The sequence below is a fragment of the Nerophis ophidion genome, linkage group LG04, assembly GCF_033978795.1.
Source record: "Nerophis ophidion isolate RoL-2023_Sa linkage group LG04, RoL_Noph_v1.0, whole genome shotgun sequence".
NCBI classification, from domain to species: domain Eukaryota; kingdom Metazoa; phylum Chordata; class Actinopteri; order Syngnathiformes; family Syngnathidae; genus Nerophis; species Nerophis ophidion.
In genome coordinates this window covers 19,113,490-19,126,493 of record NC_084614.1, presented here as the reverse complement: position 1 = coordinate 19,126,493, position 13,004 = coordinate 19,113,490, and the positions used below count along the sequence as shown (strand labels likewise).

Here is a 13,004-nt window from a genome sequence, read left to right as displayed (position 1 = left end):
TCCTTGACCGTCCCTTTTTATTGTTTAAAACTTTTTGTTACTTTGGGTTGTTTTGGAGCTTCAGCCACGATACATGTAAGCATTCTTATTATTATTATTATTATTATTATTATTGTTTTCTGGCGGCACGCAGGCGTTCGCATCGACTTCCGTCTTTGTAACGAATGAGAAAATGGGGGTAGTGACGTATGCCGTAAAGAAACACAGCACATTTGTAGTTTTTTTGTGTGGCAGGGTTCCTGCCACCCTCCTCAGAGTTGCCTAGTGCCAGTGAGAGCCATACAGACCCCCTCACCATTTTATGAAGGTGGAAAAGTTACTTAGTTCTGCTTTAAAATGAGCAACATATGTGAATATTGTGGATGTGTCTGCTACTACATTCCATATAGTCATTTTAGAGTTGGATATAACGCGTTTGTTGGGGTCCATTAAATCCAGATTATTACGAGCACGTGTAACATAGAACTTTTTTTTTTTCCCCAAAATAATACAATAATATGTTTTATTCTTGATGTAGACAGGCAGAATAAAAAAGAAAAGAGCCTAACAAAGCCGAACAACCCGTGCGACGGCAACTTGAAAGTAAACACACATTTTGTTGCATCTGCTTTTACGTCACTGGGGCGGTGCCAGCAACTTGAGGGTTCCAGGTTCGATCCCCGCTTCTGCCATCCTAGTCATTGCCGTTGTGTCCTTGGGCAAGACGCTTTACCCACCTGCTCCCAGTGCCACCCACACTGGTTTAAATGTAACTTAGATTTTGGGTTTCACTATGTAAAGTGCTTTGAGTCACTAGAGAAAAGCGCTATTTCTACAACTACTCTTCCGTTCAAAAAAGTTTGAAAAAAATAAAGATAGCAGAGTAGTCCTGAGGAGGAGGTTTATGACTCACTAAATTCCTTAATAAGCACTCGCGGAGATATTTCTAGATTCCAAGTGGTCATAATTTATTTTCACAAACAAAAAATATTCTCCGTAGTTGACTTCAACATAATCAAAATAACTTATTTGGCGCTAAATAAATGGTTTTTACTCCTTCAACATGACAGACAGACAAAAGGGGCACCCAGGTGTCCAGTCTTCTTAATCATAGGAGGAGGTAGCTCACCAGGAGGAGCGGGAGCAGCTGAAAACAATCAGTCAATCATAATTCATCTAAAACATCCAATAAATCATCAACATCATCATTGGCATTATTGGATTTCATTGTCAAAACAAATAATAAATAAATAAATAATATAGACAGGCTCCAACAGCTATATAAAGTAAAGTTGAAGTACCAATGATTGTCACACGCACACTAGGTTTGGTGAAATTATTCTCTGCATTTGATTTGGGAGGTGAGGGGAGCAGTGAGCAGCAGTGGTCGCCGCGCTCAGGAGTAATTCACTTCACTGATGACAATAATGTTTTGTGTATAGCCGCCATGTGGCTTGACGTGACCGGTGGACCGTGCTTCCCCGTCACACTCTCCACCAGCGGGTCGACGCAATGACGATAGTCGATAATTTGGTGGGGGAAAAAATTGGGGGTCTATGGCTTAAACAAGTTGAAAAACGTATTAATAATGTATTATGCTGATAGTATATATTTGAATGTTCATTTATCTACCATAAGCCGTCTCCAAAGTCGTTTCAGAGAATTTGGCAGTACATCCAAACGGCCTCACAACGGCGGAGAACCCGAATTAAACAAATTGAAAAACTTATTCGGGTGTTGCCATTTAGTGGTCACTTGTACGGAATATGTACTGAACTGTGCATTCTCCCATTCCCTTTTTTGTAAGGGGCGCTCGAAGCCGGCAGACCCGTCAGCGATCCTGTTCTGTCTCCCTGTAACGTTTGTCTGATCTTGAATGGGATTTGTGCTGAAAATTTAAATTTTCCTGAAGGAATAAATAAAGTACTATCTATCTATCTATCTATCTATCTATCTATCTATCTATCTATCTATCTATCTATCTATCTATCTATCTATCTATCTATCTATCTATCTATCTATCTATCTGTCTATCTATCTAATAAAAGTTTTACTCAATCAATCAATCAAAGACCGTGTTTTATTGAAGATGGCGTTATATCGGACTGAACTTGTACTTACAGCATGTATACAAACCAGGGGTAGGGAACCTATGGCTCTAGAGCCAGATGTGGCTCTTTTGATGACTGCACCTGGCTCTCAGATAAATCCTAGCTGACATTGTTTAACACTGTAAAGAATGAATAATTCCGCTGGTAATCACAGTGTCAAAAATAACGTTCAATATATAAAACATTCTAATGCATTTTAATCCATCTACTGCACCTGTTCAAAGAAGTCGCATTAATGGTAAGAAGTATTTTATTTATTGTTGGTTAGCTTCAGAATAACAATGTTATTAAAAAGAATAAGAGATTTATTATACTCTAAAAATGTTGGTCTTACTTAAAAATGCACGCATTTAGTTGTATTCGGTCTTAAAAAAAATATTATTTTATCTTTTTAAAATATTTGGCTTGTATGGCTCTCTCAGCCAAAAAGGTTTTCGACCCCTGATATAAACTGATGGCTAGATTGGCTCCATTGTTAGCTGACTTTTGCTAGCATTTATTTATGATTTAGAATGCATGTGTTCTCGTCTTACATAAGGATTGGGAATGATAGGGAAAAATTCCCCCCAAAAATGGAACTGGACTGGACCTTTTTTTTCTCTCTTTTTTTTTTTTTTAGATTAGGTAAAAGTTGCTGAGACGGGGATATTTCAGTGGAGTCCAGTTCGAGTTCCGCGGCGCTGGTCTTTAAGTCTGGACGCGCGCTCTGTGAGCGGCCATGAACTTCCTCCGCTGCGCGGACGCCACAACGGCCTCGGCGGCGGCGTGGTAGCTGTCCACGTCCTGCGAGTCGTCGCTGTTCTGCGACTTGGTGCTGTCCTGCGAGTCGGGCTTCTGCCTCAGGGCCCGGTTCTGCTCCTCCTTCAGCTCCACGTAGGAGCGCGAGAAGGTGTGAAAGATGGACGTGACGGGGAAGGCCATGAGGAGGATGCCGCTCAGGATGCTGCTGAGCGCCACCACCTGGCCGGGGATGCTCCGGGGCACCATGTCGCCGTAGCCCACCGTCGTCATGGAGATGACGGCCCACCAGTAGCTCCCGGGGATACTGGTGAACTCCTGCTTGGCGCCCAGCTCGCTCTCGGCGAGGAACACCAGCGGCGAGAAGAGCGCCATGGCCACGCAGAGGAAGAGCAGCAGCAGGCCGAACTCCCGCGTGCACCTCCTCACCGTCAGCCCCAGCGTCTGCAGGCCCAGCGAGTGGCGAGCCAGCCTCATCACGTAGAAGATCCTCAGGGCCCGCAGGACACGCAGCACCAGCCCCACCTTCTCCAGGTAGTTGTTGCCCGAGCCCGCCGGCTTGTCGCCCGCCGACAGCGAGTCCACGATGAGGGTGATGTAGTACGGCAAGATGGCCACCACGTCGATGACGTTGAGCGGCGTGCGCAGGAAGGTGCACTTGCTCTGAGTCTGGATGAAGCGCAGCGCGAACTCCAGGGAGAACCAGGCCACGCACACCGACTCCAGCACGAAGATGTTGAAGCAGCGCGGGGAGCACTCGCCCTGCAGGTGGAAAAAGAAGTGAGTAAACACGCCGCACAGTATTGACCAAGTGATTCCTCACAGCCAATCAGAAGACAGTGGAAGAGTATACTTTTTTTTTCTTGGGGTTTAAATATTATTGTCAAAATTAGCCATTTAAAGGCCTACTGAAACCCACTACCACCCACCACGCAGTCTGATAGTTTATATATCAATGATGAAATATTAACATTGCAACACATGCCAAAACGGCCTTTTTAGTTTACTAAATTGCAATTTTAAATTTCTCGCGAGGTATCCTGTTGAAAATGTCGCGGACGTCACCAATTGTAGCGGACATGTTCCTCCAGCACCGCTCACTGCTGCTTTAATTGCATAATTACACAGTATTCTGGACATCTGTGTGGCTGAATCTTTTGCAATTTGTTCAATTAATAATGGAGACGTCAAAGAAGAAAGATGTAGGTGGGAAGCGGTGTATTGCAGCTGCCTTTAGCCACACAAGTATACTTTTATTTTTTTTTTGGTTTAAATATTATTGTCAAAATAAGCCATTTAAAGGCCTACTGAAACCCACTACTACCCACCACGCAGTCTGGTGATAGTTTATATATCAATGATGAAATATTAACATTGCAACACATGCCAAAACGGCCGGTTTAGTTTACTAAATTGCAATTTTAAATTTCCCGCGAAGTATCCTGTTGAAAACGTCGCGGACCTCACCGATTGTAGCGGACATGTTCTTCCAGCACCGCTCACGGCTGCTTTAATCGCATAATTACACAGTATTCTGGACATCTGTGTGGCTGAATCTTTTGCAATTTGTTCAATTAATAATGGAGACGTCAAAGAAGAAAGCTGCAGGAGGGAAGCGGTGTATTGCAGCTGCCTTTAGCAACACAAACATATGCCGGTGTTTCCTTGTTTACATTCCTGAAGGTGAAGCTTTACTATGGATCAGAGCGGTCAAGCGAACATGGTTCCCTACCACATGTCAACCGGCAGGTTTCGGTGAGAAAATTGTGGTAATTAGTCGGCCCTTACTGTAGACCTGAGCGGATCCCCCCCCCGGGCCGCGGGAAAAATTATTAAGCGTCGATTGGTCCGCGGATACAAAAAGGTGGGGGACCACTGGTGTAGTTTATAAAGAACATGTTTTTCAAATAAAAACATGACTTAAGATTATTTAGCGATTAGTGCGCGAGTTGCCAGCTAGCGATTAGCAGTCTTATCTGCCAACTACACTGTATTATATTAATATGGTATTATTGCATACAAACAAGGTACATTTTAGGAGCAATTTATTTGAACATAATTGTATATGTAGGACAGGAGTATCCTGACGTTTTCCACACAAAAATAGTCAAAAGCGTGGAGGGTCATTTTTTTATTTGGTCCAACAACAACAAAAATCCTAAAAACAAAAATATGTATTCAAAAACAAAATTCTGCGTCAAGTTTATATTGTGGGTTGCAAAACGTATTATTATTTGTAAGAAATGTTCAGCTTTTCCTCATTACGTTACGTCTTTTTGCTTACATTTTTATAGTTTATTTTGCATTTGATTGGATTTTAACAACACCCTGAAAAGAAAAAGGTCCCTTCTCTGTCATTTTGGTGGCCCTTGGCCTGGAAAATTATAAATATCCCTGTAGACTCTCACTGACACCATGAATTGATTAACCTTGACCCCGACTTAAACAAGTTGAAAAACTTATTGGGGTGTTACCATTTAGTGGTCAATTGTACGGAATATGTACTGAACTGTGCAATCTACTAATAAAAGTATCAATCAATCAATCAATCACGTCGTGGTGATGGGAAAATTCTACACTTCATTTGTTTGGGCAATTCCGGGTTGACGATGTCAGTTCAGTTCATGAGACAATTGAGAAGTAGACAAGTTGTGTTAGCTCTTACAAGCCTTGGAAAACATAAGTCTGTAAGTAAACTGTTTATTTTGTTTTTGTAACTCAATATTAAGGTGGAAAGTGGTTCAATTTGATACTAAGATGTTTATTGACGAACGGTTTTTGAGCAGGTTTAATGTCTGTTTTGAGGACTTCAAATGGCTGCCAGTCGTATATTTACTCCATCGACACTCAGCAGTATCTGTTTGATGATAGTGAAAAGCAGGGGTGCCCATTACGTCAATCAATCAATCAATCAATCAATCAATCAATCAATCAATGTTTATTTATATAGCCCCAAATCACAAATGTCTCAAAGGACTGCACAAATCATTACGACTACAACATCCTCGGAAGAACCCACAAAAGGGCAAGGAAAACTCACACCCAGTGGGCAGGGAGAATTCACATCCAGTGGGACGCCAGTGACAATGCTGACTATGAGAAACCTTGGAGAGGACCTCAGATGTGGGCAACCCCTCCCCCTCTAGGGGACCGAAAGCAATGGATGTCGAGCGGGTCTAACATGATACTGTGAAAGTTCAATCCATAGTGGCTCCAACACAGCCGCGAGAGTTCAGTTCAAGCGGATCCAAGACAGCAGCCAGAGTCCCGTCCACAGGAAACCATCTCAAGCGGAGGCGGATCAGCAGCGTAGAGATGTCCCCAACCGATACAGGCGAGCGGTCCATCCTGGGTCCCGACGAGCGGTCCATCCTGGGTCTCGACTCTGGACAGCCAGTAGTTCATCCATGGTCATCGGACCGGACCCCCTCCACAAGGGAGGGGGGGACATAGGAGAAAGAAAAGAAGCGGCAGATCAACTGGTCTAAAAAGGAGGTCTATTTAAAGGCTAGAGTATACAGATGAGTTTTAAGGTGAGACTTAAATGCTTCTACTCAGGTGGCATCTCGAACTGTTACCGGGAGGGCATTCCAGAGTACTGGAGCCCGAACGGAAAACGCTCTATAGCCCGCAGACTTTTTTTGGGCTCTAGGAATCACTAATAAGCCGGAGTCTTTTGAACGCAGATTTCTTGCCGGGACATATGGTACAATACAATCGGCAAGATAGGCTGGAGCTAGACCGTGTAGTATTTTATACGTAAGTAGTAAAACCTTAAAGTCACATCTTAAGTGCACGGGAAGCCAGTGCAGGTGAGCCAGTACAGGCGTAATATGATCAAACTTTCTTGTTCTTGTCAAAAGTCTAGCAGCCGTATTTTGTACCAACGGTAATCTTTTAATCGACCAGTCGATCACGATCGACTGGTCGATCTCGGAGGGTGTGTCAGTCGATCTCAAGCCAGGCATTAAAAAATATACATAAAAATGAGCAATCATCAATCATACCAAGACTTCATTTTCGTCAGTTGTTTGACATTCTCGGCACCCGAGGATCTTGTGAGATGACGCTGGCTGCTGCGAGCTCATATTTAAGAAAAAAATCACTAACAGGGCGGAGGCAGAGAAACACATTTTATTTCTAGAGACTCCGTACCTACTGTCAAAACTCTAAAGACCGACTGCACAGTTCCTGTCTTCACCATAAAAGACCTGTTTCATCCTACCTGTGCTAACAAAATAAGAGTCTCAGAAAGCTAGCGTGCACAAGCTAGCAAGCTACGGAGTTTGATGCCAATGTATTTCTCCCCCGCCCTCAGCGACCGCTTTCTCACTTGCTTGCCCACCCGCACACTCACTGACGTCACTCACCTGCTGCCAGACATTAAAGGGCCACACACATATGCTACTCTCATAACAAAGTGTTTAAAAACGAGTATGCAAGTTGGACAAATGAGATGTCAAATCTAACCACTTTCATGTGGTATTGGACAGAAAGGAGGACTTTTTTTTTTCCTCCATTTGAAAATGCGGACGTTATCAGCACCACTGTCTGATTCCAATCAATGCAAGTCATCAGAATCAAATACGCCAACTTATATTCTTGTCTTCATGAAAGAAAGGAATCTATGTGTGTTAAACATGCTTGTATTATCATTAAACACCATTAACTTGTTAACAAAAATGTCTCTTTCATAAATAAATAAATATAAATTATAAATAGGAATGAGGTAGATCTCCTCGACTTGGTCAATTGAAAAGTAGCTCGCCTGCAGAAAAAGTGTGAGCGCCCCTGGTGTAAAGCTAATATTTACATATTGTGTATTACATTTCGGTATGTTATTTCAATCATTAATTCAGTTTTACAAAATAAAAGTCCAGTGCAAGACAAAAGTAAAGATAGGAAAAAGACAAAGCAAGATCAACAACCATAAAGAGCCTAAATGGAGTCATCTGCTTTGGAACTTTATTAGAACGTATTTTAATTGTTTGTTAGCCGTATAACCTCAACACATATACCGTATTTTTCAGATTATAAATCGTAGTTTTTTTCATAGATTGGTGCGACATATACTCCGGAGCGACTTATGTGTAAAAATTAATTATCAACACATTACCGTAAAATATTAACTATTATTATTTATCTAATTCACGGAAGAGACGAAGAAAATGTCAGCAATCGTCTCGCCCACGTCAACCGATAAGAATTCGGCGGGGGAGGGTCATGGCGGAAGGGCATTGTGGGTCATGGGATGCTAACTGCTATATGCTACATGCTACTGCCGTAGCTGTTAAAATTGATCATTTCAACGTTGGCGGTAACTTATATAAACTGAGAAGGGCTGAACAAAAACGGCACCGAAAAGGAAATCATGTACTGCAGATTACAAGCTGGACGTAGTGAAATATGCAGCAGAAAACGACAAGAGGAAGCGAAGCATACCTTTGGAGTTGGCAGAGTTGTTTAGAAGCGACATCGAGGAAGAAGATTTCATGGCATTTATTGATTAGGTATGACAGATTGTTTGGTAAACGTATAGCATGTTCTATATGTTATAGTTATTTGAATGACTCTTACCATAATATGTTACGTTAACATACCAGGCACCTTCTCAGTTGGTTATTTATGCCTCATATACTTATTCAGCCTGTTGTTCACTATTCTTTATTTATTTTAAATTACCTTTCAAATGTCTATTCTTGGTGTTGGATTTTATCAAATAAATTTCCCCCATAATGCGACTTATACTCCAGTGCGACTTATATATGTTTTTTCCTTCATTATTATGCATTTTCGGCCGGTGCGACTTATACTCCGGAGAGACTTATAATCTGAAAAATACGGTAGTGAGGGCAGAACAGGGGTGCCCATTACGTCGATCGCGAGCTACCAGTCGACCGCGGGGGGTGTGTCAGTCGATCTCCAGCCAGACTTTTAAAAGAAATAGACCTAAAAATTAGTGATCATCAATCTTCACCAAGACGTCACTTAAATGACATTCACGGCACCCGAGGGTCTTGTGAGATGACGCTGGCTGCTGCAAGATCATTATTATGAAAATATTTCCGAGAGGAAGGCGAGAAACACTTTTTATTTCAACAGACTCTCGCGCCGTACCTTCCGTCAAAACTCTAAAGGGCGACTGCACATTTCCTATCTTCACAATAAAAGCCCTGCTTCATGCTGCCTGCGCTAACAAAATACAGAGTCTCGGAAAACTGGCGTGCACAAGCGATCCCTCAGAAAGCTGGCGTGCACATCACTTGTGGACGCCAGCTTTCCGAGACTCTTATTTTGTTAGCGCAGGCAGCATGAAGCAGGGCTTTTATTGTGAAGATAGGAAATGTGCAGTCGGCCTTTAGAGTTTTGACGGAAGGGACGGCGCGAAAGTCTGTTGAAATAAAAAGTGTTTCTCGCCTTCCTCTCTGTCATTTTTTCATAATAATGAACTGGCAGCAGCCAGCGTCATCTCACAAGACCCTCGGGTGCCGTGAATGTCAATCAAGCAAGCTACGGAATTTGCCGCCAATGTTTTTCTTGTAAAGTGTATGGAAGCTGGATGAATTAGATGCCAAAAAACCACCACTTTCATGTGGTATTGTACAGAAAGGACAACTTTTTTCTCCTCCATTTGAAAATGTGGGCGTTATCATTACTGTCTGATTCCAATCAATGCAAGTCATCAGAATCAGGTAATACACCAACTTATATTCTTGTCTTCGTGAAAGAAAGACATCTATATGTGTTACACATGCTTGTATTATCATTAAACACATTTAACTTGTTTACAAAAATGTCTCTTTCATAAATGAATAAATATAAATGATATATATAAATGAGGTAGATCCCCTCAAGGTGGTCAATTGAAAAGTAGCTCGCCTGCAGAAAAAGTGTGGGCATCCCTGGGGCAGAAAAACCCCCTGCTCGGGGCGGTTCTCAGAAAGTTTATGCTCTAGCCATGAAATTATTCCATTTATAATGAATATTTTCTACTTGGCTGAAAGTCAATTACCAAGGTCAGACCCGGAACCAATTAACAACGATTAGTGAGGGACTAATTGAAAAAATTGCATGTATCTTTCATGTCAGGTTCAAATGATATATACAGTGGGGCAAAAAAGTATTTAGTCAGCCACCGATTGTGCAAGTTCTCCCACTTAAAATGATGACAGAAGTCTGTAATTTTCATCATAGGTACACTTCAACTGTGAGAGACAGAATGTGGAAAAAAAATCCAGGAATTCACATTGTAGCATTTTTAAATAATTTATTTGTAAATTATGGTGGAAAATAAGTATTTGGTCAACCATTCAAAGCTCTCACTGATGGAAGGAGGTTTTGGCTCAAAATCTCACGATACATGGTCCCATTTTTTTTTTTTTTTTCTTTTTAGTGGTGAATATCATCATTTAAAGATGTTGGTACCGTGAAAAGGGTCCCCCAAATAAGCTAGAAGTTGCTTTTAACGGGGGGTCCAAAGGACAATATATACATGGAAAGATTAAACATGGTGGCAAGCACAACAACAAAAAACAAACGCTATTTGATAAACACAAGATAATAGTACTAAAGCAAGCATACACATACATACATACATTCATTCAACCACGCAAAACCCAACAGTAGACTACCCCACATGAGGCATTAAAGATATGTGGTTAATAGGTAAGTTTTCAGTTTCTTTTTGAAGTTGGAGAATGGATACAGCATCTTGAGGCTCTCATTAAGCTGGTTCCAAATCTTTGGTCCCCTGCATACGACACTGTGAACGGTACAAGCCAGTCTGTTATCAGATCTAAGTTACGAGTGTTGTGGGCATGCTGGGGATGGTAGATAGGAAACAAACTACAGAGCCTAAGATTCAGCCTGTAAATAACTTGATAGGTTAAACAAGCATTTTGATGAATATTGAACTCTGTCAGTCTTAAGAGATGATATTTATGAAATAGATGACGAGTGGGGGCATTAAACTTGGACCACGACAAGGCCCGTATGATTTTCTTTTGCATGGATTCTAATTTGTGAAGGTAGGTAGGTAGGAAAGGGATTACACCAGATGATATTACAGTAGTTTGGATGTGGTTCAAAGAGTGTTTTATGTAGGGTAAGTAGAGCATAAAGAGGAAGATAATGACGAAGGTGAAAGAACAGGACAACATATTTGGATAATTTGTTTAACAGATGGCTAATGTGACATTTGAAATTGAGGTATTCGTCAATGATGACCCCCAGGAATTTTGTTGATATGGCAGTGCTTAGTATTTGTCCGTTTTTTATTAGAACGAAATAGAATAACATTTGTTTTATTTACATAAAGTGCGAGCTTATTGCATTTGAACCAGGAATCCACATTCACAAGCTCTAAATTGCCAGTTTCTTCTTTCCTTAACACGGCTCAATCGTCCTGTCCCCTTAGCAGGAAAACAGCCCCAAAGCATGATGTTTCCACCCCCATGCTTTACAGTAGGTGTGGTGTTCTTGGGATGCAACTCAGTATTCTTCTTCCTCCAAACACGACGAGTTGAGTTTATACCAAAATGGATACATGGATGATGATTGGGAGAATGTCATGTGGTCAGATGAAACCAAAATAGAACTTTTTGGTATAAACTCAACTCGTCGTGTTTGGAGGAAGAAGAATACTGAGTTGCATCCCAAGAACACCACACCTACTGTGAAGCATGGGGGTGGAAACATCATGCTTTGGGGCTGTTTTTCTGCTAAGGGGACAGGACGATTGATCCGTGTTAAGGAAAGAATGAATGGGGCCATGTATGGTGAGATTTTGAGCCAAAACCTCCTTCCATCAGTGAGAGCTTTGAACAGTTGACCAAATACTTACTTTCCACCATAATTTACAAATAAATTCTTTAAAATTCCTGATTTTTTTTCACATTCTGTCTGTCACAGTTGAAGTGTACCTATGATGAAAATAACAGACCTCTGTCATCATTTTAAGTGGGAGAACTTGCACAATCGGTGGCTGACTAAATACTTTTTTTGCCCCACTTTATTTCAATACTGATGATGCCAATTAAACAGCATAGAAATGTATCTGCAAAAAGGGGATAAACAGCAGAAACATCATGCACACATTAAAACATTTGATAAAAAATGCGTCTCACATGAACAGTTCAGACTTTTCAAATATATACTTGGTGGCCCTTTTCCCTGTAAATATCAGTGAAGACCTGACAAAACCACAAAAAAAACGTGTCGATTTAATATTCCGCTTTGCAATCAACCTTTTTTTTCCTTCATACCAAGGCCCCTATCAGCGTCCATAAATATTTGAGGATATAATTACCAGAGATTGTTTAGTTATTAAGTCAAAGTCGGCCCTGAAGCAGAGCGAGAAGAACGCGTTTGATCTTCGCTTCACTCTTGTTAAATACTGCATTCAAAGTCTGTGGAAAATATGCACACAAAGCTGTGGGTATGAAAAAATAATAATAAATAAAGTAATATTCCATAAAGTGATGTATATATAATTGTGTTTATTACCAGCATTTCTTTAGCTAATACTGTATTCCTTTTCATCCTGATGCATATAAACTGTTAACAGCTCTCTCTCTTTCTTTCACACACACACACACACACACACACACACACACACACACACACACACACACACACACACACACACACACACACACACACAGGTTATCATTCGGAATGGGGACCAAGTTTTTGATCATCACTCGTGGGGACCACCCTTTCTACAGGTTGCGGAGGCGTAAAAAAATTAGGTAAAATAGCCCCTCTTTAATTCTCTGGATTGATGAAGTAATGTGCTGATCATTCTTACTGGGGACACTGGGGGAAAAAATGTTTTAATATGGTTCATAAGGACCAAATTTAGATCATTTTGCACGATTCACACAAATTTGTACGTGACTATTGAGGACCATTAAAAAACAGTTGAAATTAAATATGACATGATCCTCAGAATACATCTTATAGGAAGTTTCACCACTTAAATGTTAAAGCAAATCCTGCATCTTTTGTGACATTACTGAAAAGCGCTATTTAGCAGGAATGAAGTTGTCTGCAACTCCAACTACCATATATAGAAGGATGGAAGATTCTGAATGGGAATCATACTTTAAGGCAGGGGTCACCAACCTTTTTTAAAACCCAGAGCTACTTCTTGGGTACTGATTAATGCGAAAGGCT

General features: G+C 41.1%; 1 protein-coding gene across 1 annotated transcript in view; it reads right to left on the bottom strand.

Moving 5' to 3' along the window:
* Positions 1-2,638: 2,638 nt before the first annotated feature.
* The window catches only part of kcng2 (potassium voltage-gated channel, subfamily G, member 2), a 60,483-nt gene continuing 50,117 nt past the window's right edge, over positions 2,639-13,004 (bottom strand). The window contains exon 3 of the mRNA XM_061897357.1: positions 2,639-3,590. Within this exon, the coding sequence (XP_061753341.1) occupies positions 2,778-3,590 (813 nt within the window). The 3' untranslated portion in view covers positions 2,639-2,777. The remainder of the gene's footprint in view (positions 3,591-13,004) is intronic.